The 22,739-nt window shown below is 44.6% G+C and overlaps 1 protein-coding gene across 5 annotated transcripts in view; it reads right to left on the minus strand.

Moving 5' to 3' along the window:
- Positions 1-22,739, minus strand: part of WRN (WRN RecQ like helicase) — a 294,980-nt gene that overhangs the window by 146,971 nt on the left and 125,270 nt on the right. For all 5 annotated transcript variants that reach the window (XM_063920020.1, XM_063920018.1, XM_063920019.1 and 2 more), the window contains exon 18: positions 13,293-13,480. In XM_063920020.1, the coding sequence (XP_063776090.1) occupies positions 13,293-13,480 (188 nt within the window). The remainder of the gene's footprint in view (positions 1-13,292; positions 13,481-22,739) is intronic.

Below are 22,739 nucleotides of genomic sequence, written 5' to 3' on the forward strand. Positions count from 1 at the left end.
CTCACTCATGCCAGGCATCTCACGCTGCATGGCGTATTGAGGATAGATGTAGATGGACGCATCTGTACCTTTCCAGAAAACCCTTTTGCAAGATGGTATCAGTCATCAGACGAGCATTTGTAACAGTGTAACCTAGATATTACAGGGCTATATTGTGTACTTGAGCAAACAGTGTGTCTTCATCAGACAATAGGGCACTGAAAAGGTACAGCGTAGCTGTAGTAGAGAGAATCACACGTTAGAAGAGAACCTTGCTGGATGTATGAAAGGAAGATCCACTAGTTTCTTTCTTCATTAGTTTCTTCAGCGGCCATTATAGGTTCATATTCCATACACTATATTTTATTTTTAAAGTACTCGTTTTACTGTACTATTGAATTCATGTATTTGATATGTTGTCACTATGGTAAACTATTTTTTAACAATATAAATGAAGGGTGACAATGTTCACAAACTTCTTCCACACCTACTGTATTCTCACTGTGCTCGAAAATTCTATGTATTATCTAACGCAACTAAATGAACAAGGGTTCTACCATTGTAGAATCCCTTTGACGTGATTACATCAGTTTACATTGTTCTTGGTCAATATATTAGAACATTATTATATTATTATATATATTATTACAATTGTTAAACTTTTTTTTTTCTCCTATGCAACAGACAGACAGACATTAATAGTTTCTTTGCACTATGAGGGTATATATTAAACCACATTTCATAAAATTAGATTTTTGATAACAGAGTACTGGATTTACAGGTGTAATATACCTTTTAGTAGTGCTCTCACTTAGCTACCTACATTTTATTATAACTAAATGTAGAATGGCTTCACATCTTGATGCCGTTTTCATATCAGTTTAACTTTTTTTAATTTGTAATCAAACAGCAAGGTGGATTTAGAGTTAGATGTAACAGAGAGGCGGAATGCTAGATAGAGGGCGTGAGGAAAGAAAGGAAATGTTCATGCAGATCACCACAAAGCTGCATGCAGTATGTGCCTGTGTATCTTGTGAGACTGAAACTAGCATTTACTACAGTATTACCAGTCAAGTCAAATCTCCTGGCAAAAAATAAGCACATCAACTAGAGATTTCTCCTAGCATCAACTAGGCACATTTTCTTTTCCTTTCTGGTCTAAAACGGTTACCCTCACATTTTGACCAGTTCAGCATCTTATTCCTCCACCTGCATTCTGGTGCAAAAATACGTCCAACTTCAGAGGCGTTTCTAGGGAGGAGGAGGGGCGTGTGCAGGATCCGTCTGGGCCCCCTCCTCTCTAGCCAGCAGCGCTGTACAGCTCGGGGCACTAGGGTCGCTAAGGGACCCTGCCACTGTCCCAGAGCCTAGAGCGCATGCATAAATCACCGGGAAAATGGTACGGCGGCCATTTTTCCAGTGATTTTTCTACTGCGCATGCGCGAACCCCCGGGAAAATGGTGCCGCGCCATTTTCCCAGTGATTTCTGTAGAGCTGCTGCTGCGCCACAGAATGACAGAGGATAAGTATTTAAGTTAATGGGTGCAGGGTGTGTGGTGTGGGCCCCCATGGACCCCTGGGGGCCGTGTGCACCACACACACACTGCAGCCATTATAAATATGCCAGTGTCCAACTCTAAAACAGCCCCAGTATGTACACTTATATATTAATATTATCTACATCCCCTTATTTCCTCCCATCAGTATTCATGCAGATCGGTATTTGCAATAATCAAGGTCAACCGCATCCGTACATTACAAGTCAAAACTTTTAGGGCATCATCATTTTCCAGTTTTTTATTGAAATTTACAGTTTATAGTCTCAATGGACTCTGACATTAAGGGTGGTACTGACGGGAGAGATGTGTGCTGAGCGATCTTAACACAGACGGCTCAGTACACATCTCTCCCCCCGCACAGCACAGCTCGATGTGCTGAGCGAGGGGGGTGACGGACGTGGGGGCGACTCACTTCACACAGCGGGCTCAATCTAACACCGGCAGTAGCGTGCATCGCTATCGTTGGGGGCATACACACGACAGATCCATGCTTAAAATCTAAGCAATCTAGTCAGATTGCTTAGATTTTAAACCCGGATCTCTCCGTTTGTGTACCCCCCTTTAAAGTATAGAACAAATAAACAATTAGACATAAGAAAATAAGGTGTACTAAGCAGTGATAAAAGTGAAGTGAGCCAGTGGTGAAGTTGCCCATAGCAACCAATCAGATGCTCTGTATACTTTTATAGTATGCAAATTATAAATGTTGCGTCAATGCTGATTGGTTGCCATGGCAACTTCTCCATTGGCTCACTTCTCCACTTTTATCACTGCTTAGTACACCCCCCCACACCTAAACTTTTTATATTTAAAAAAAAAAACCTCTGGGAAAAATGTGGGTCTTATAAAACTTTTGACCGGTACTGTATTTGAGAGGCTGATGATGTATTGGACCATCTGGGCTACTGGATTATAATATGTGTAAGGATGTTATATAAGAACGTTACGTTAATAAGACCATGGCCCTCATTCTGAGTTGTTCGCTCGCTAGCTGCTTTTAGCAGCATTGCACACGCTAGGCCGCCGCCCTCTGGGAGTGTATCTTAGCTTAGCAGAATAGCGAACGAAAGATTAGCAGAACTGCTACTAAATAATTCTTTGCAGTTTCTGAGTAGCTCCAGACCTACTCACAGATTGCGATCAGCTCAGTCCGCTTAGTTCCTGGTTTGACGTCACAAACACGCCCTGCGTTCGGCCAGCCACTCCCCCGTTACTCCAGACACTCCCGCGTTTTTTAGCACACTCCCGGAAAACGCTCAGTTACCACCCAGAAACGCCCCTTTCCTGTCAATCACTCACCGATCAGCAGTGCGTCTGAAAAGCGCCGCAGAATCCACAGCAAATCTACTAAGTTTTTAGTTAAATAACTAAGCGCATGCGTCCAGCGTGCCTTGCGCATGCGCATTTTGCAACAAATCGCAGCATAGCGAAAATCGGCAACGAGCGAACAACTCGAAATGACCCCCCATATACAGATGTGTCCACATACACTAATCCTCTAGTCACACTAAAACAGCCCTAAACAGCCCGTTTTAGTGCACCAAACTTTGTTATTTAGCTATGCCAAAAAACACTAATCATAAGTTACTAGTACACTATAACCAAACTAGGTGCCTTATTCAGCTTCAGTTGCAAATTAGCAAATTCACAAATCGTCCGATTATCAGATAACTATGCATACGCTGCAAGCTCATTTCGTGTTTGCGATCAGCAATTCTTTTGCATTTACATCTTGCCAGATGTGATCGAAGGTTGATTGACAGGTAGCGGGCGTTCATGGGCATACACATGGTGTATACGGGGAAGTGGTTGAGAAAATGCAGGCAATGACATGGCCGTTTCCGGATCCTAGTGTTTTCGCGATTGTGGCACAAAAACGGCACTTATCAGGGATTTTGTTTTAGGACCTCAGCGAGTACAGACAAACAGGATAGGTGTATGCGGATACATTTGAAATATATCAAATGAAGATACATCTGTGTGCAGTCTTTTTTGACAGAAGAGTATAGGGATATCTATATGTACTGTGTGAATGTTTAGCTAAGATACATTTTTCTTCATAAACTTTTATGCTGCAGTACCCTCAAATAAAGGCTTGGTGGTGGCAGCGCATGACGCCGGGAGAGTCAGTAAAAGACTGTGGGGGAGATGTACTAAGCACTGATAAGAGTGGAGAAGTGATCAAGTGGAGAAATTGCCTATGGCAATCAATCAGCTGCTCTGTATACTTTTATAGCATGAAAATTATAAATATTACATCAAAGTTGATTGGTTGCCATGGGCAACTTCTACACTGGCTCACTTCTCTGCTGTTTTCACTGCTTAGTACATCTCCCCCTGTGTCTGACTGAAGGAATTGCTGGAAGTGAAATAAGCCCACCCAGTGAGGTCATCCAATCACAGAGTGCATGACTAAAGCTGGGCACACATTACATGGTGTGTGTGTACCCTACCAATGCAACGGCCAATGTAACGATACATCGGCAGTCGCATACACACTGAACGATGTTATGAATGATGTAACGATCTATCATTCCGTCTTTAATTACTACAAATGACATTGTCACATTAAGTAGCATGTATGGCCAATCTGATGATGTGACTAATGACGTACCAAGAGTGTGCATGGTGCGTAAACACTGAACGATTTGAACGATTTGTCGTTCCGATCCATCGGAAATCTGCAAATTGTTTAAGATATTGTCTAGTGTGTACCCAGCTAAAGTCCCACATTAAGGTACAGTATCTGCTTTGGTCTGAACAAATAGTATTGACACAGATGTCTAACACACAGTTTACTGCAGAAAAATAAAATTTCTTGGGATTAATTTGATACTACGCGAGTGGTAAATGTATTGAAATTAGGAATACACAGCATCTGACTAACTATTAGCACATCCTTTTACATAACACTATACTTGCTGTGAGCGATAAGCCCATCCAGTAAAGCACCTTGGCTCACGGGTGTGGTATGTTAGATAGACTAGACTTAGGTAAACAGTGTCTAGGTTGACTACTATTGGTCGACAGTAAGTAGGTCGACATGAGTTATTTAATTGTTTTTGGTGTCGTTTTCTTCGTAGAGTGACCGGGAACCCCAATTAGTGCACCGTGTTCGCTCGCCATGCTTCGGGCAAGGTTACCGTTCCCAATTGTAGTCCACGTGGATCGTTAAGTATGAAAAAGTTAAAAAAAAATGAAGATTTTTTTTAAAAAAAAACTCATGTCGACCTTGAGTCCCTGTCGACATAGAAACCATGTCGACCTACTTACTGTCGACCAAAAGTGGTCGACCTAAGTCTTGTCGACCTAAAGACCGGATCCCTTAGATCACAGCACCATTTATCTACATTAGGTCAATTAGTGTAAAGAGCCGTGATCCAAAATCCTTTCCACATAAACAGTTTAGGTTACAGTATTGAGTATGCAGTTTTAATTCATAACAATTTTACTGCTTTATCTAACTTAATACAATATGTGACGTTCTCCAGCAATGTTGCTATCCCTATTTTCGGGCCAGGAGGTGGACGCAATGTCGATGTTGGACAAAAATGGCCTATATTTTAGGAATGCAAATGTGCCTGAGCTGCACTGCACACGTGTCCAGATGAGTACCGCTGGAGGAAGCAGAATGAATTTGGACCCAGACAGAGGATATTTCGGTTGGAGTTCTTTAGAGGTAAAAGGAGGGAAGCTAGCCAGTCGCGCAATGGACATTTTGTGCCACCATAGAGGAAAGTGCAATGTCCAACAGTGTATTGTTGGAGTGTTAATGTTAATGAATGACACATCAGCTAGCATTAAATCACTATTACAATTCGGTTGGATCTAAGCTGATCAGGTTACATACTGTAGGTCAGAAAATAGGATTTTGGTTACGTACCGGTAAATCCTTTTCTCGTAGTCCGTAGAGGATGCTAGGGTCCACATTAGTACCACGGGGTATAGATGGGTCCACTAGGAGCCATGGGCACTTTAAGAGTTTGAGAGTGTGGGCTGGCTCCACCCTCTATGCCCCTCCTACCAGACTCAGTCTAGAAACTGTGCCCGAGGAGACGGACATCTTCGAGAGAAGGATTTAACACAGATAGTGGCGAGATTCATACCACCTCAAACATACAAGGCACATCAAGCTAGCTTAGCTTGAAAACTCAATAACTGCTGAACCATTACTTACCAAGTAACAATGCATTACATAACTAACCAAAGTCATACTGAACCAGATATCGGTTGCAGGAAAACGAAGCGCTGGGCGGGCGCCCAGCATCCTCTACAGACTACGAGAAAAGGATTTACCGGTAGGTAACCAAAATCCTATTTTCTCTAACGTCCCAGAGGATGCTGGGGTCCACATTAGTACCATGGGGATGTACTAAAGCTCCCAGAACGGGAGGGAGAGTGCGGAGGCTCCTGCAGAACTGATTGACTGAACTTCAGATCATCAGAGGCCAAAGTATCGAACTTGTAAAACTTTGCAAACGTGTTCGACCCAGACCAAGTTGCAGCTTGGCAAAGTTGCAATGCCGAGCTGCAACTTGGTCTGGGTCGAACACGTTTGCAAAGTTTTACAAGTTCGCAGCCGCCCAGGAAGACCCCACCTAACGAGTAGAGTGGCCCTTAATAGATTTTGGACACGGCAGTCCTGCCGTAGAATAAGCGTGCTGGATAGTGAACCGAATCCAGCGAGAAATAGTCTGCTTAGAAGCAGGACACCCAATCTTCTTGGGATCATGTAAGACAAACAGAGTCCGACTTTCTGTGACGAGAAGTTCTCTTCACATATATCTTCAGAGCCATTACAACATCCAAGGACTTTGATGTAATTGAGGAGTCAGTAGCTACTAGCACCACAATAGGTTGGTTGATATGAAATGCCGACACAACCTTTCGGAAGAAACTGCTGACGTGTCCGGAGTTCAGCTCTATCTTCATAGAAGATCAAGTAAGGACTTTTACAGGACAAAGCCCCTAATTCTGACACACGTCTAGCAGAAGCTAAGGCCAACAAAGTGACCGCCTTCCAAGTAAGAAATTTGACCTCAACTTCCTGTAGAGGTTCAAACCAATCTGACTGGAGAAACTGCAACACCACGTTAAGGTCCAAAGGCGCCGTAGGCGGTACAAAGGGAGGTTGGATTTGCAGAACGCCCTTCAAAAAAGTCTGAACCTCAGGGAGGGCAGCCAATTGTTTCTGGGAGAAGATGGAGGGGGCCGAAATCTGGACCTTCACGGATCCCAACCTCAGGCCCATATCCACACCTGCTTGCAGGAAAAGGAGAAACCGCCTGAGTTGAAACTCCACCGTAGGAAACTTCTTGGATTCACACCAAGAAACATATTTCTTCCAAATACGATGGAAATGTTTAGACGTTACTCCTTTCCTAGCCTTTATCACAGTAAGAATTACCTTCTTCGGAATGCCCTTCCGAGCTAGTATCAGGCGTTCAACCTCCATGCCGTCAAACGTAGCCGCGGTAAGTCTTGATAGGCGAACGCTCCCTGCAGCCTTGGCCAGTCCGGAGCAATGAGGATCGCCTGAGCCCTTGATCTCCTTATGAGCTTAAGAACTCTTGGAATGAGTGGAAGAGGTGGAAACACATACACCGACCGGAACATCCACGGAGACAACAGGGCGTCCACTGCCACTGCTTGTGGGTCCTTCAACCTGGAACAATAGCGTTGAAGCTTCTTGTTGAGACGAGAGGCCATCATGTCTATTTGGGGTAACCCCCAAAGGTCTGTAATTTCCTTGAACACCTCCGGATGGAGACCCCATTCCCCTGGCTGGAGATCGTGTCTGCTGAGGAACTCTGCTTCCCAGTTGTTTACTCCCGGAATGAAGATTGCTGAGAGTGCCAACGCGTGTCTTTCTGCCCAGAGGATGATTCTTGTCACCTCTAACATTGCAGCTCTGCTCTTCGTTCTGCCCTGTCGGTTTATGTAGGCCACTGTCGTTACATTGTCCGACTGCACTTGAATGGCCTGATTTCTTAGAAGATGGGCCGCCTGAAGAAGACCGTTGTAGATGGCTCTTAGTTCCAGGATGTTGATGCGCAGCCCGGCTTCCAGACTTGACCACCTTCCTTGGAATGTTACCCCCTGAGTGACTGCGCCCCAGCCCCGAAGGCTCGCATCCGTGGTAAGAAGGACCCAGTCCTGAATCCAAAACCTGCGGCCCTCCAGAAGGTGAGGCAATTGGAGCCACCAAAGGAGTGAAATCCTGGCCTTTGGCGACAGACGAATCCTCTGGTGCATGTGGAGATGAGATCCTGACCACTTGTCCAGGAGATCCAGTTGGAAGGCCCGAGCATGGAACCTCCCGTACTGGAGAGCCTCATAAGAGGCCACCATTTTTCCCAAAAGGCGAATGCAGTGATAAACTGACACCAGGGCTGGTTTCAGGACATCCTGGACCATTGTTTGTATCACCAACGCCTTTTCCTGCGGAAGAAACACCCTCTGCACTTCTGTGTCGAGGATCATTCCCAGAAAAGAAAACCTCTGGGTCGGTTCCAAATGTGACTTTGGGAGATTCAGAATCCAACCGTGGACTCTGAGTAGGTGCATTGTGAGAACAATGGGCTGCAACAGCTTCTCCTTGGACGAAGCCTTTATCAGCAGATCGTCCAGATACGGAATGACTTATTGCCAGGTCACTGATGTCAGCGGTCATGTGCGCTGTGCTGGTGCTAGATCATCTCTTAGCGCCAGTTTCCCCTATGCAGTAAACAGGTCCCGGGTCACATTGACCTGTTTTATCAGTTTACTCTGCATTGTGACTCAGGCCCTTCACGGGACCAAACCTGCAAGTTAGCCGGCATGGATTCCCAGGCCACTGGACCAGGGTAAACAGTTTTACACTGAGCCGCTTCCGTGTTATCACGGCAATAACCAAGGTTTTTAGCGGCAGTGTAAAAGGGGTACGAGTGTGCCTTGAGGACATCTAACCTATTACTATAGGGGGTACACACGGAGTGATGTTCACTTAATTTCTAAGCAATCTGACTAGTTTGCTTAGAAATTAAGAACACATCGCTCCGTGTGTAGGGGTGCTGACGACAGTAATGCGCGGCCCCGCGCGCCACTATCGCCGGCTCTAGATTGGTGAAATGAGCGGTGTGTGTCGCCCCCCCTGTGATAGATCGCTCCGCACAGATCTCTGGGAGAAATCTCCCATGTGCAACCCCCTTAACATTCCAAGTTTTAAGATTATAAATTCTTGAGCACAGGTGGTAAATACAAATGGAGGACTGAAGCAGTAATTAAGTCACCTGTGCTTAAGCACATATACCCTTAAAACCTGTACTGGTAGTGTGCCTTGTGGACAGAGTCTCAGAAGCACAGGGCTTGGGAAAGACATAATGACATACGAAGAGTTTAAAGGCTTACTAAATAAAATACTGTACGTTTGGTGCCAAATATAAGGTGTAGCCTTTGCTTAATATACATAGGCACGTGTGCTGACTTTTGTTTTCATCAATTATTCAAATTTGCACAAATCATCCTGATGCAAATCTGCTTTAATTACCATAAAATCAACTATTTTTTTTTTTTTTTTAACAACAAAAAAAGTAAAGCCTTCTCTTTAATCACGGTAGTTTAAATTAAAATAATTTCAGTATCCGTTTGCTTGAAGAAATAAACTGGGAGTACAGTCAATTAATTCTTATTTATCCTGATGTCAAGTTATAAGACATTTTTCAAGAACAGTAAAGTGTAATAAAAAAAAAAGTTTCTAAAATCAAGCTAAATGTGGACCTATCAGTCTGCAGGAGTCATCAGAGTATACAAATTATCCCAATTACCACCACATACATTTTCAGACAGATTCCTCAGACTCATTTTACTCCTAATGATATGTTTGGTAAAATGATCTGCTTACCTGGAGGAGGCCCTCAGAGAAATTATTGACATTAAATTTGTGTTTGGACCTCAAGCTCTACCCATCTGTGACAACATCTGTGTGTTTTTGCACCCTGGGTGAAATTTGATAGATGTCTGAGGAAGATAGGCTAAATCGCCTTTGGGCGAGTCTGACTCTCAGTGCATCAGCTGCAAATTAGATAGCAAGCTTCTCAGAATAGAATGTAAGAAAGAGCTGTTATTATTCTATAGACGAATACAATAACATGTACTGTATCAGGCTTTCTGCGTAACAAAAGAAAAAAATCTATTACATGCATATCAAAGATCGTAGTCTAAACCCCAAAAAATGACTGAACACTCAGATATGAATTTGCTGACTTTCTATAGTGTTACTGCAATACAATTTGACAATCAGTATACCATCATTGATTCTGACTCTGTGTGCTTGTTGGTATATAGAAATTACTAGTTACTAGCCCGTCAAAATGTCGGAACATAACAGTAATGTCAGCACCGGTGGCTGTGCGCGCCTGAACGGAGCAACACTGAATTGCCCCGTCGGGCGCCATCTAGTGGCCGCCGGTATGCAAAAGACTTGACTCCCCCCCCCCCCCCGTCATAGAGGTGAGGAGCAGTGTTAGCCTTTTATTATACAGGATCCACTATGTATCCCCCATAATGTTGCTGAAACCGGGCACATCAGCTAGTATTTTTTATTCTCCCAATATAACCCACGTAATGCCCCCTGTTGTGAGGGAATGGAGTTCCCTTGAGTACTTAGGCCTACACCAGGGATGGGTGCAGCATGACTTTATTCAGCACAATATCAGTTACCAAGTTGGCACTAAGAGGGTGATGTATCAAGCAGTGAAAAGATTGGAGAAGTGAACCAGTGGAGAAGTTGCCCATTGCTTCCATACACATTCTGGCCAGAGCGTCACCGCTTAGATCAGGTCTTTTCATCCTATTGATTCCCAATTGAATAGCATTGGGGGATCAATTAGCCTATGGTAAATTACCATGGTTAATTCCCCCCTAAGGGGTATATTCAATTAAAGTCGGATCCTCTCCGACTGAGAGGATCCAACACTTCAATATTCAATAGCGGGCCATTTCCCCTCCCATTCCGACCATTAATTTCCACCCTCTCTTATGAGCGAAAATTAATCGTCGAAAACACATGGATTACGCTCATCCATGTGTTTTTCGACTTGTTGGAATTTCCAACAGGGCGGAAAAATGTCACTTCAATTAAATATTGAAGTATCGGAAAGTTCTGATCGGTGGAAAGTGCCGTCTTTCCACCCTGTCGGAACCTCCGACCGTAATTAAATACTCCCCTAATGGGTCTATTCAATTGAAGTCGGAACTGCAGTCTAGTCGGAAAGACGGAAGTTTCCGACTATTTTAGGTCAAATCATGATTCGACCTATTCAATGAGGCTGCCATCTTTCCGACTTGGATTAGCCGCGGATCCACGTGTTTTGTCGGATTTGCGGCCAAATCAGACAGGTGTTTGGTCCATTTTCTACATTGTCAATCAGACTTTAAAAAAAGTTTGATTGACATTGTCGAAAACTGTCAAAACCTGTTGGATTTGGCTTCAAATTGAATACTGAACTGTCGGATCCTTTCCGACATCAATTGAATAGACCCATAAGTCAAACTCCATATGCTCAGATATTTGGTCAGCTTTTTGATTGCCTAATTCCTAAAGAAGAAACCAGTCAATGGTAAAGCTCAACACTACTTTAAGTAGTGTCCCTTTCAACTGCCATACATCTGTATACATCCCAGAAAGTTGGAACTATAGACAGATATGTACCTATTATTCAGCCAATGGTCTTTGAGCTCGGTGGCCCACAGTGGCAGGTTTTAGATGATACAGCATTTTTTAGAGCAGCAAGCTGATCTTATTTCCAGTATACAATTCAGCACAAACTTCCAAGTAAACAGACCAATATACAATGTAGAATCTATTTGTCCAACTAAAAAAAAAAAAAAAAACCCTCATTTTAAAGGCGCACAAGCTGCAACCATCTGAGTTTGTGCACAAAGCTGCAGCCATCTGAGCCCGTGCACAAAGCTGCAGCCATCTGAGTTTGTGCACAAAGCTGCAGCCATCTGAGCCCGTGCACAAAGCTGCAGCCATCTGAGACCGTGCACAAAGCTGCAGCCATCTGAGACCGTGCACAAAGCTGCAGCCATCTGAGACCGTGCACAAAGCTGCAGCCATCTGAGACCGTGCACAAAGCTGCAGCCATCTGAGCCCGTGCACAAAGCTGCAGCCATCTGAGCCCGTGCACAAAGCTGCAGCCATCTGAGCCCGTGCACAAAGCTGCAGCCATCTGAGCCCGTGCACAATGCTGCAGCCATCTGAGCCCGTGCATAATGCTGCAGCCATCTGAGCCCGTGCACAAAGCTGCAGCCATCTGAGCCTGTGCACAAAGCTGCAGCCATCTAAGAAGCAAATTCCCCATTTGGATCAATAAGAAATACAGCTCTAATACAAGCAGTCAGGCCACTGAAGTGGAATTTCAGTTGCCTGCTGGTATGCTCCCAAACATTGCTGGCTATATCTCATGTACTGAACTCCAACAGCCAGTGCCAGTTCACTGAACAACTGTATAACAGTGGAAAGGCAGCCAGCAGTGTAGCCAGCAGCCTGCTGATTATTTTAAATGTCTATGTGTGTGTAAACACACTTATTTTCAAATGTCTCACAATACCAGGGGTAGGGCTGGTGCATGTAGGCACAGATAATGATAGCAGCTATGAAACAGTGTACAGATAGGGACGGCCCCAGTCAGAGATGTATACAACTTTGCATTTACTTCTGTACATACAATGCGAGTGCAATTACAGCAAAGTAGCGCTCAATGCTGAATCAGCATGTGTGTGTTATTTTTGGATATTGAAATGTTTAGCGGTATTACAGGTCATCAACAAGTGTGAAATCGAGTCGCAGATAAAGGGACAACATTTATAAATAGAACTTGGCTTTCTTCCTGCTCAGCCCTCATCACAGATTTGACCACAAAAGCGTTTGTTACAGTACGTAGGAAAAATTTACACCGTGCAGGAAACAGACATAGCTCTGTCCTCTATTCCATATAAATGAAGAACAGATGAAGACTAGATGGGCCAAGAGGTTCTTATCTGCCATCAAATTCTGTTTCTATGTTACTTTAAATCACAGATAAAATCTAGATTAGTTACACCAAAACATTGGAAACCACTTAGGCTGGGTACACACTTGCCGATGTCAGTGACATCGCGCAAGATCCCCCATCCCCCCCTGCAAACAATATCGTTCATATACACTGAACAATAACGTTTGCGTCTCGTCGGTGACGGCATGCACCCACATCCAGGTGCATGCCATCTCTAGATTTCAAGTTGAAAACTAAAGATACTGTTCCTCGTCAATAACCAATGGATGCGTGCATCGTTAACAATATAGAGTATACACAGTTGCCGATGTATATGATATATCGTCCGATCCGTCAGTTCGGATGATATTTCGGGTGCAATCGACAAGTGTGTACCCAGCCTTAATGTGGCACATTAGCTGACTGACTGGCTCAATCAGCCAACATTTTTCTCAGCATGAAATGCTTGTACTTCATAAAAAACTTGGCTGGCATGATTATCTGTGTGTATGGAGCTTATCTAAGGCATGGAAAATTCAGGAGAGGGAAAGTGATGGGAACAGGATGAAGTGATCAGTTAATGTTCACTAACTGTGGTCACACAGAGCCATACATAGATGGCAATTAATAAAAATTTGCCCCTGAAAGTACTAATGATAGAACACATCAAAGGATACTTACTCAGCATTTACATTTTACAAAATGCATTTTCTTCCATTGTTTGCAATGGTCTTACCCTTGTTTCTTAAGAAGAAACTGCTGAAGATCTCGAGTGATATTTGAGGTCTTTCGAGCTACATCCAAATACAGGTTTGGACGATCAAAGCTAGTACAGGTGACCTGTGGGTTGCGCAGTTTCAAGGAATCCAAAATATCTTTGCGAATCGAAGGGCTTGCTGTTGCTGTCAAAGCCACAATAGGCACCTAGAATTATTCAGAATGGATGTTAGTATAGTACTAGATTTGGAGACTTGTGCTACCCACTGAAGTGTTTTTAATAGAATTCTCGACTAATACATAGGTGGGGAATTTATCAAAGCATGGAAAGAGATAAAGTGGAGAAAAATAAATCAATCACTACCAATCAGCTCCTAACTCATTTTTCAAATACAGCCTGTAAAATGAGAGTTCAAAGCGGATTGGTTAGTGTTTTTATCTCTCCATGCTTTGATAAATACCCCCAATACTGTGGTCATTTTCTCAAGTTTACTCAAGTAGGGCATTACAGTATTGAAAAGTAAGGAAATATTGGATATGTATCAGTGCAATGACCTTCACAGCAATATCATTAAACATGTTACAGACAGCACTAGCAAAGTCTGGTATTTAGTCAACAATTTCATGTAACAGAATAACAAAGGAAGCAAAAATAATGATCAAATAAAAATGCATCAAAAATACCATATAAAACAGTTATTCACCCTTTTATTCTAAATACTATATGGCAGCCCTTACAATAGACTACCTCCATTCTAGATACAGGTTGAGTCTCCCTTATCCAAAATGCTTGGGACCAGAGGTATTTTGGATATGGGATTTTTCCGTATTTTGGAATAATTGCATACCATAAGGAGATATCATGGCGATGGGACTTAAATCTAAGCACAGAATGCATTTAAGTTACATATACACCTTATAAACACAGCCTGAAGGTAATTTTAGACAATATTTTTTATAACTTTGTGCATTAAACAAAGTGTGTCTACATTCACACAATTCATTTATGTTTCATATACACCTTATATACACACCCTGAAGGTCATTTAATACAATATTTTTAATAACTTTGTGTATTAAACAAAGTTTGTGTATATTGAGCCATCAGAAAACAAAGGTTTCACTATCTCACTCTTACTCAAAAAAGTCCGTATTTCGGAATATTCCGTATTTCGGAATATTTGGATATGGGATACTCAACCTGTAGTTAGAAACAGTTAAAAAAAAAAAGCCCCTTTGTAGGAAATATAGTAGAGCTCCCCCACTTCCCTAGTCTTCCAGGGACTTCTCAAGCTGTCTCTATAAAACATCTGAAACAAATTTGGAGGTAACCTGGGCTGGCACAGAGAATTTAGAAAAAATAAAACTGAATTATAGGGAGTATAATCCACTGTTTTCCTACTTACAATAAGATTTATGCAACAATTCAATAAATAGAGCAAAAAATATCTAAATAATAAATATTAAAAACCACCACCAACATTTGTAGAGAAGACACCTCCCACACAGAGTTTGTTGAAGACAAAACTCTATAAATTTACTATTAAATGGGTTGGTTATGCGTGACCGCGGGCTCGCACACGGTCTGTGAGTGTCATGGACACCCACGAGTGGGAATGGTCCCTGTTAGACGGCATGCAGACTGTCGGGACTGTAAGGGGGCAGGATTTCGACGTCGGTATTGTGACCGCCGGTCACGTAAATACCTTCCCTATTAAAGATTAACTATTCCTCCATTTCAAATTTATGTTTTCATCCTACAGTGCTGCCTGTCACACGCCATAGGCGGCGTTCACCGCGCTTACCCCTGCGTGCCTGCTGGTCTGTGTTGCGCCCTCCGCCTTCGGTGGTCCGCGGGCTCCGGCGTCTGGCTGTGTCTTTAACCACCGCTCTCAAGTCATACAAATCATCTGTGTCTTAACCACCGTTCTCAAGTTCTACAGTGTCTTTAATCACCGCTCTCAAGTCATACAAATCATCAGTGTCTTTAACCACCGCTTTCAAGTTCTATAAATCATCAGTACCTTTAGTCACCGCTCTCAAGTCATACAAATCATCAGTGTCTTTAACCACCGCTCACAAGTGTGTCAAATCATCAGTCTTTAACCACCGTTCACCAGTTCTTCAAATCATCAGTATTTCTAAAAACATCACTCACAAGTTCTTCAGCCACTATTATCTTGTACCAACACTCACAAGTACTTCTTTTCCCGGAATCTTTAACATTGCTTACAAGTTCTCCTATAGGCCTGGACATTCCCCCCATACGTTCCTTCTCTGCTATGTGACATTGTGTTGCTCCCTTCCTGCAATAAAGTTCTTTCATATTTTCACCAAGCTTTACTGTCAGAGTCCTGTATGAGGAAGACCTATATCAAGCCTTCCCTGTTCCGACCCAACTGTGGTTCCTCTCCCCTACCATCGGGAGAACCCCCGAGTTCACAACACCCCCAACCTAGGTCAGTGACAGTATACTCAGGCCTCATGGACCCGGGGGATCGGAGCCCAGAGGCAAGTACCATCCAGGACTTGATTTCTCGAGTACAAAGTCTGGAAGCAGCATAGGGCCAGGTGGTGCATTATCTCCAGGAATTATCTGGTTGGCTGGATCAAATTCAGATTTCTCTGGCTTCAGTAGTACCGGCCCCAGCTCCAGTACCCGCTCCAGTGGTTGTCTCTAGTAATGTTCCATCCTCCTCTGGAACCAGGTCACGCCTTCAGCTCCCTACTCCTTCTCACTATAATGGGAATCCAAAGAATTGCCGTGGTTTTCTCAATCAGTGCGAGGTACATTTTGAACTTCTTTCACATAACTTCCCTACTGATCGGTCCAAGGTGGCATACATTATTTCTTTGCTCTAGGGTTCAGCGTTGGATTGGGTGTCTCAGTTATGGGAGCGATCTGATCCATTGGTTTCTAGTTACACCAATTTCATTACGTCATTTCGGAGGATCTTTGATGAGCCCGGCAGGACAACCGCTGCCTCTGCAGACTTGCTTCGTGTTCGACAAGGCTCTCGTTCAGTGGGACAGTATGTAATTAATTTTCAGACCATAGCCTCAGAACTGCGCTGGAATAATGATGCCCTTCGGGCTGCCTTTTGGAACGGGCTCTCCGATCGTCTAGAGGACGAGTTGGTCACTAGAGATTTGCCGGATTCTTTAGAACAGTTGATCTCGCTCTGTGTAAAGGTGGATCTTCGCATTCAGGAACGAGGTGGCGAACGTAGTCGGTCAGATCGATCAAGGGTCCGATCTCTTCCGTCTAAGCAAACGGTTATTCCAAGTCCTGATGAACCTATACAGATTAATCGATCTCGGCTGTCCCCAGAAGAACGTCAGCGTCGTCGTGAGGGTAGACTCTGCCTCTACTGTGGAGCCGCGGATCACTTTCTCAAGTTTTGCAAGTCTCGTCCGGGAAACGGGCAGTCCTAGCTTGTTCCGGAGGAGTCGAGCTAGGGGTTTCTTCTAAACCTTCTCCGCCAGTGGACTGTTTACTCTCTGGGTCTCTGTTCTCCGAGTCAATAGCCAAACCCGTTAAGGCTCTGCTGGACTCAGGGGCTGCAGGGAATTTTATTTCCCTTTCCTGTGCCCAGGATCAGGGTTTTCAGCTACGGTCGGTCGAACGACCTATTACGTTAACTGCTATCAATGGTACCCAAATTTCTAACGGTCTGATTTCAAGTTGTACAGTACCAATCAAACTGCAAGTGGGAGCTCTGCATCAAGAACACCTGGAGTTCCTAGTGATTCGGGAGATGCCCCACGATCTGGTTCTTGGCTTTCCTTGGCTTAAACTTCACAACCCTCACGTCGACTGGAGTTCGACACAAATAATATCTTGGAGTTCTTTTTGTCATTCGAATTGTCTCACCCCTGTCTATCCGCTCCGTGTATCTTCCAAGTCAGATGAAGGGCTCATTCCGGAGGCCTATCGGGAGTTTTCTGATGTGTTCTCGGAGCAAGCGGCCGATCAGCTACCACCGCACAGACCCTGGGACTGCCCCATTGAGCTCATTCCGGGGAAAATGCCACCTCGGGGTCGCACTTATCCTTTATCATTGCCCGAGACCCAAGCTATGTCGGACTATATCAAGTCTAATCTGCAGAAAGGATTCATCCGCCCCTCTACCTCCCCGGCAGGGGCGGGTTTCTTTTTTGTGAAGAAGAAGGACGGAGGGCTGAGACCATGTATTGACTATCGTGGTCTAAATGATGTCACCATTAAGAATAAGTATCCTTTGCCGCTCATTACGGAGCTTTTTGATAGAGTTCACGGAGCCCGAGTTTTCACCAAGCTTGATTTAAGGGGAGCTTATAATTTGATACGTATCCGACAGGGGGACGAATGGAAGACGGCCTTCAATACCAGGGACGGGCATTATGAGTATCTGGTAATGCCGTTTGGCCTCAGCAACGCCCCTGCAGTCTTCCAGGGATTCATTAACGAAGTCTTTCGGGATATGCTATACCTAAGTGTAGTGGTATATTTGGATGACATTCTGATATTTTCTAAAAAATCTCACAGAGCACAGAATACAGGTCAAAGAGGTACTTCTTCGATTGCGAGAGAATCATCTTTATGGCAAGATTTCCAAATGTACTTTTGAGGTTCCTTCTATTCCATTTCTTGGTTACATCATTTCGGGCACGGAGCTTCGTATGGATCCAGAGAAACTCACTGCCATCTGGGACTGGACTCAGCCTCTTTCCTTGAAAGCGGTACAACGATTTCTGGGTTTTGCAAATTACTACCAGAAATTCATAAAGGGATTCTCTACCATCGTGGCACCTATTACTGCCCTAACCAAGAAGGGTTCTGACCCAAGTCATTGGTCCTCTGAAGCTGAAGCTGTAGCAGCATTCGCTCAGTTAAAGGCAGCCTTTATGTCCGCTCCAGTACTTCAACAACCAAATTTTTCAAAACCATTCTTTTTGGAGGTTGATGCTTCCACGGTAGGCATAGGTGCCGTGCTTTCGCAGTACGCTCCAGATGGGAAGTTACATCCATGTGGTTTCCATTCTCGCAAATTCTCTCCTGCGGAACAGAATTACACCATTGGAGACAAAGAGCTTTTGGCAATAAAATCTGCCTTGGAGGAATGGAGATATCTTTTGGAAGGTGCTAAACACCTAATTACAATTTTCACTGATCATAAGAATTTGCTGTACCTCAAGACGGCCCAGTGCTTGAATCCCCGACTAGCTAGATGGGCACTCTTCTTTACCCGGTTTTCGTTTGTTATTAAGTACCGGGCTGGGACTTTTAACACCAAGGCTGATGCTTTATCCCGTTCCTTAACAGCTTCGGATAAGGAGAATTCCGTTGAGAAGGCTTTGATTCTCAGTCCAGTTTCTATGTCAGCGGCTCCCACCGCTCTGGGTCCTCCTCCTGGGAGAATGTCTGTGCCAGCTAAATTTCGACCAAGGTTGTTGCAGTGGGCTCATATTTCCAAGTTTTCAGGTCATCCTGGAGTTCAAAAGATGTGGGAGTTTCTACGAAGGTCTTACTGGTGGGACACTATGAAGAAGGATATTCAAGATTATGTCAACTCATGTCCTCAGTGTGCTCAGCACAAAATTCTTCGTTTGCCTCCTGCGGGGTTGTTGCATCCACTGTCCATTCCTCAGAGGCCTTGGACCCATATTTCTATGGACTTTGTCACCGAATTGCCCCTCTCCAAGGGTCACAATACTGTCTGGGTAATTATCGACCGTTTCTCTAAGATGGCACATTTTGTACCTTTGACCGGGTTACCATCAGCTCCCAAGTTGGCTTTGTTATATATCCGAGAACATTTCCGCCTGCACGGCTTACCTCAGGAAATAGTCTCTGACCGGGGGGTACAATTCACTGCAAGATTCTGGAGAGCTCTCTGTACGTCCTTACAAATAAAACTCAAGTTTTCATCTGCTTACCATCCACAAACCAATGGGCAAACTGAACGCGTCAATCAAGATTTAGAGACTTTTCTCCGTGTTTATCCCTCGCAAGATGATTGGGTGGAACTGTTGCCATGGGCCGAGTTTGCCCATAATCATCTGTACCACTCTTCGACTGGTGAGTCCCCATTTTTCATTAATTATGGGTTCCATCCTCAAGTTCCTGAATTACCCATTTGTCCTCCGGAGGATGTTCCTGCTGCAGCATCTACTCTTCGGCACTTCAGCCAAATTTGGAGTCGAGTTCATGCTAATCTCAAGAGAGTCTCCGGCCGCTATAAGTTCTTTGCGGATAGGAAGCGACGAGCAGCTCCCCAATACAAGGTTGGTGACAGGGTATGGCTTTCCACCCGCAACCTCCGGTTAAGGGTGCCCACTATGAAGTTCGCCCCAAAGTTTATTGGTCCTTACCCCGTGTTACAAGTCCTGAACCCGGTTGTTTGCAAATTGGGATTGCCTTCCCACCTCCGGATACCAAACTCCTTTCATGTCTCTCTCCTTCGCCCCCTTATTTTAAACCGGTTCCATTTAAAGTCCCCGAGGCCAACCTCTGCAGAGTCTGAAGCTGGAACGGACCTTGAAATCAAAGCTATTCTGGACACTCGTTATCTTCACAAGAATCTACAGTATTTGATGGAGTGGAAAGGTTTTGGTCCCGTGGAGAGGAGCTGGGTCAAGGCTACTGAAGTTATGGCTACCCGACTGGTGCGGATTTTCCATTCCAGACATCCAACAAAACCTGGAAAGTGTCCGGGGGCCACTCCTGGAGGAGGGGGTACTGTCACACGCCATAGGCGGCATTCACCGCGCTTACCCCTGCGTGCCTGCTGGTCTGTGTTGCGCCCTCCGCCTTCGGTGGTCCGCGGGCTCCGGCGTCTGGCTGGCGCGGCTCCCGGCGGTTCCCCGAGGCAGTGGCGCCGCCATGACATCCGGCATCACGTGGGCGGGGAGCAGGTGATGTCATCAGACTGTTCCGCCAATCCAGCGGAGGCGGGAGATTCAAAGGCAGACGCCGGGCAGAGCCTCGGCGCCTGAGTAACGTCTTTTCCCCTGAAGTGGATGCCAGGGCTCTTGTTCCCGGCGAATCGCTCTGCAGTCGTACCCCACTGTCTCCGGCACTTCCAGGTGCCAGTTGCTGCACAGTTCCAGCGTATACAGCGGCTGGTGTGTTCCTCTGCAATCCAGTCACCAGTGCTTCTTGGAGTCAGCGTGGGCTGCGGGCTAAACACCGCTCTCAAGTTCTACAAGTCATCAGTGTCTTTAAACACCGCTCTCAAGTTCTACAAGTCATCAGTGTCTTTAAACACCGCTCTCAAGTTCTACAAGTCATCAGTGTCTTTAAACACCGTTCTCAAATTCTACAAGTCATCAGTGTCTTTAACCATCGCTCCCAAGTTTTGCAAGTTACCAGTGTCTTTAACCACCGCTCCCAAGTTTTGCAAGTTACCAGTGTCTTTAACCACCGCTCTCAAGTCATACAAATCATCTGTGTCTTAACCACCGTTCTCAAGTTTTAATGTCTTTAATCACCGCTCTCAAGTCATACAAATCATCAGTGTCTTTAACCACCGCTCACAAGTGTGTCAAATCATCAGAGTCTTTAACCACCGTTCACCAGTTCTTCAAATCATCAGTATTTCTAAAAACATCACTCACAAGTTCTTCAGCCACTATTATCTTGTACCAACACTCACAAGTACTTCTTTTCTCGGAATCTTTAACATTGCTTACAAGTTCTCCTATAGGCCTGGACATTCCCCCCATACGTTCCTTCTCTGCTATGTGACATTGTGTTGCTCCCTTCCTGCAATAAAGTTCTTTCATATTTTCACCAAGCTTTACTGTCAGAGTCCTGTATGAGGAAGACCTATATCAAGCCTTCCCTGTTTCCGACCCAACTGTGGTTCCTCTCCCCTACCATCGGGAGAACCCCCGAGTTCACAACACCCCCAACCTAGGTCAGTCACACTGCCTTTTTCATCTCTAAACGGTCATACTTCAAGAACCTCATCTCCTCCCAATCTTCGAACCCCTAGCGTCTCTTTGTCACTGTCAACTCCCTCCTCTGCCCACCTCGACTCCCTTCTTCACTCACTGCCCTTGACTTTGCCACTTATTTCACATCCAAAATTAACTCCATATATCATATCCCAGCAGACCCTCAACAACCTACCCCATCCTTTCCCTGAACACCCCTTCCAATCGATCTCTACAACTCTGACTTCTTTTTCAACAGTATCTGGAGATGAAGTAATGGCCCTCATCCGGTCCCTCCTCCCCTCCACCTAACCTCCCCACTAGATCTTATCCCCTTATGCCTCCTCCGCTACCTCTCGCAGTCCTGCCATTTTGATCTGAAAAATATTTCCAGGATCAGACCCTTTCTCACTCTGGATGCTGCTAAGACCCTCATCCACTCACTGGTCATCTCCAGATTAGTAAACTGTAATCTCCTACTATCAGGCTTCCCTGACAAATGCCTCTCTCCACTCCAATCTATCCTCATTGCTGCTGCCTGGTTTATCTTCCTCTCTAAACATACTATGTCCACCTCCCCTCCCTTCCAAGCCCTTCACTTGCTCCCCTTACCATTTCAAATCCAGTTCAAGCTCCTCACACTCACAAAGTCCTCGACCATTCCTCTTCCATTTACATACATGACCTTATCTCCCTTTACACTCCTACCTACCCTCTTTGTTCCACAAATACATGCTGCCTCTCCTGCCAACTGTTTATTTCTTCCCATTCCTGCCTCCAAGATTTTGCCAGTGGTGCTCCCAACTTCTGGAAATTTCTACCTCTCCACCGCTCTACAAAATCAAGACCCATTTCTTTATCAAACCCAGCCATCTCTCATCTAACCCTCTGTTACATGATCACTTTTACTCCATCTCATCCTAACCCTCTGTTTCATGGTCACTTCTACCCCATCTGTGTCACCCCTGTCTGTCTACCCCTCTCCTTCAGAATGTAAGCGATCACAAATAGGGCGCTCTCCCTTATGTGCTTTCCTTCTCTTAGATAATTTTCTACTCCATACTGCCTACAATGGCACCAAGCCTTCGATTTCAGCAACCCTGATGATTATTTTAGTATCCTGAAAAAGGACAGAGTCCTGAACGTAGGCTGAAAAAGAAGCACCCAGAAGACACCTACACAAACAATAAGAGAACATGCCAACTCTACACATATAGGGTCTTAGGGGGAATTGAACCCAACAGTGCTGTGAGGCAGCAACCGGATCATTGTGCAACCATGCTGAACCACATACATATTTGAAGTAAGCATCCTGAAGATCCATGGATGCGATGAAATCTCATTTGCTGATAGAAGTGAGGATAGAAATCACAGATTCAATGCAAAACTATCTGGCAGTGGCAGATTTGTCGAGTATCCTCAGGTCCAAAATAGTGATATAGGCTCCTGAGAAATTCTTTGCAAGGAAAAGAGTTTTTGCCATTTTAATCTATGGGAACTGAAGTAACAGTCTTGATTTAAAAAAAAGTTCTATAGGCTGTCTTGC

The sequence above is a fragment of the Pseudophryne corroboree genome, chromosome 1 (genome assembly GCF_028390025.1).
Source record: "Pseudophryne corroboree isolate aPseCor3 chromosome 1, aPseCor3.hap2, whole genome shotgun sequence".
NCBI lineage: Eukaryota > Metazoa > Chordata > Amphibia > Anura > Myobatrachidae > Pseudophryne > Pseudophryne corroboree.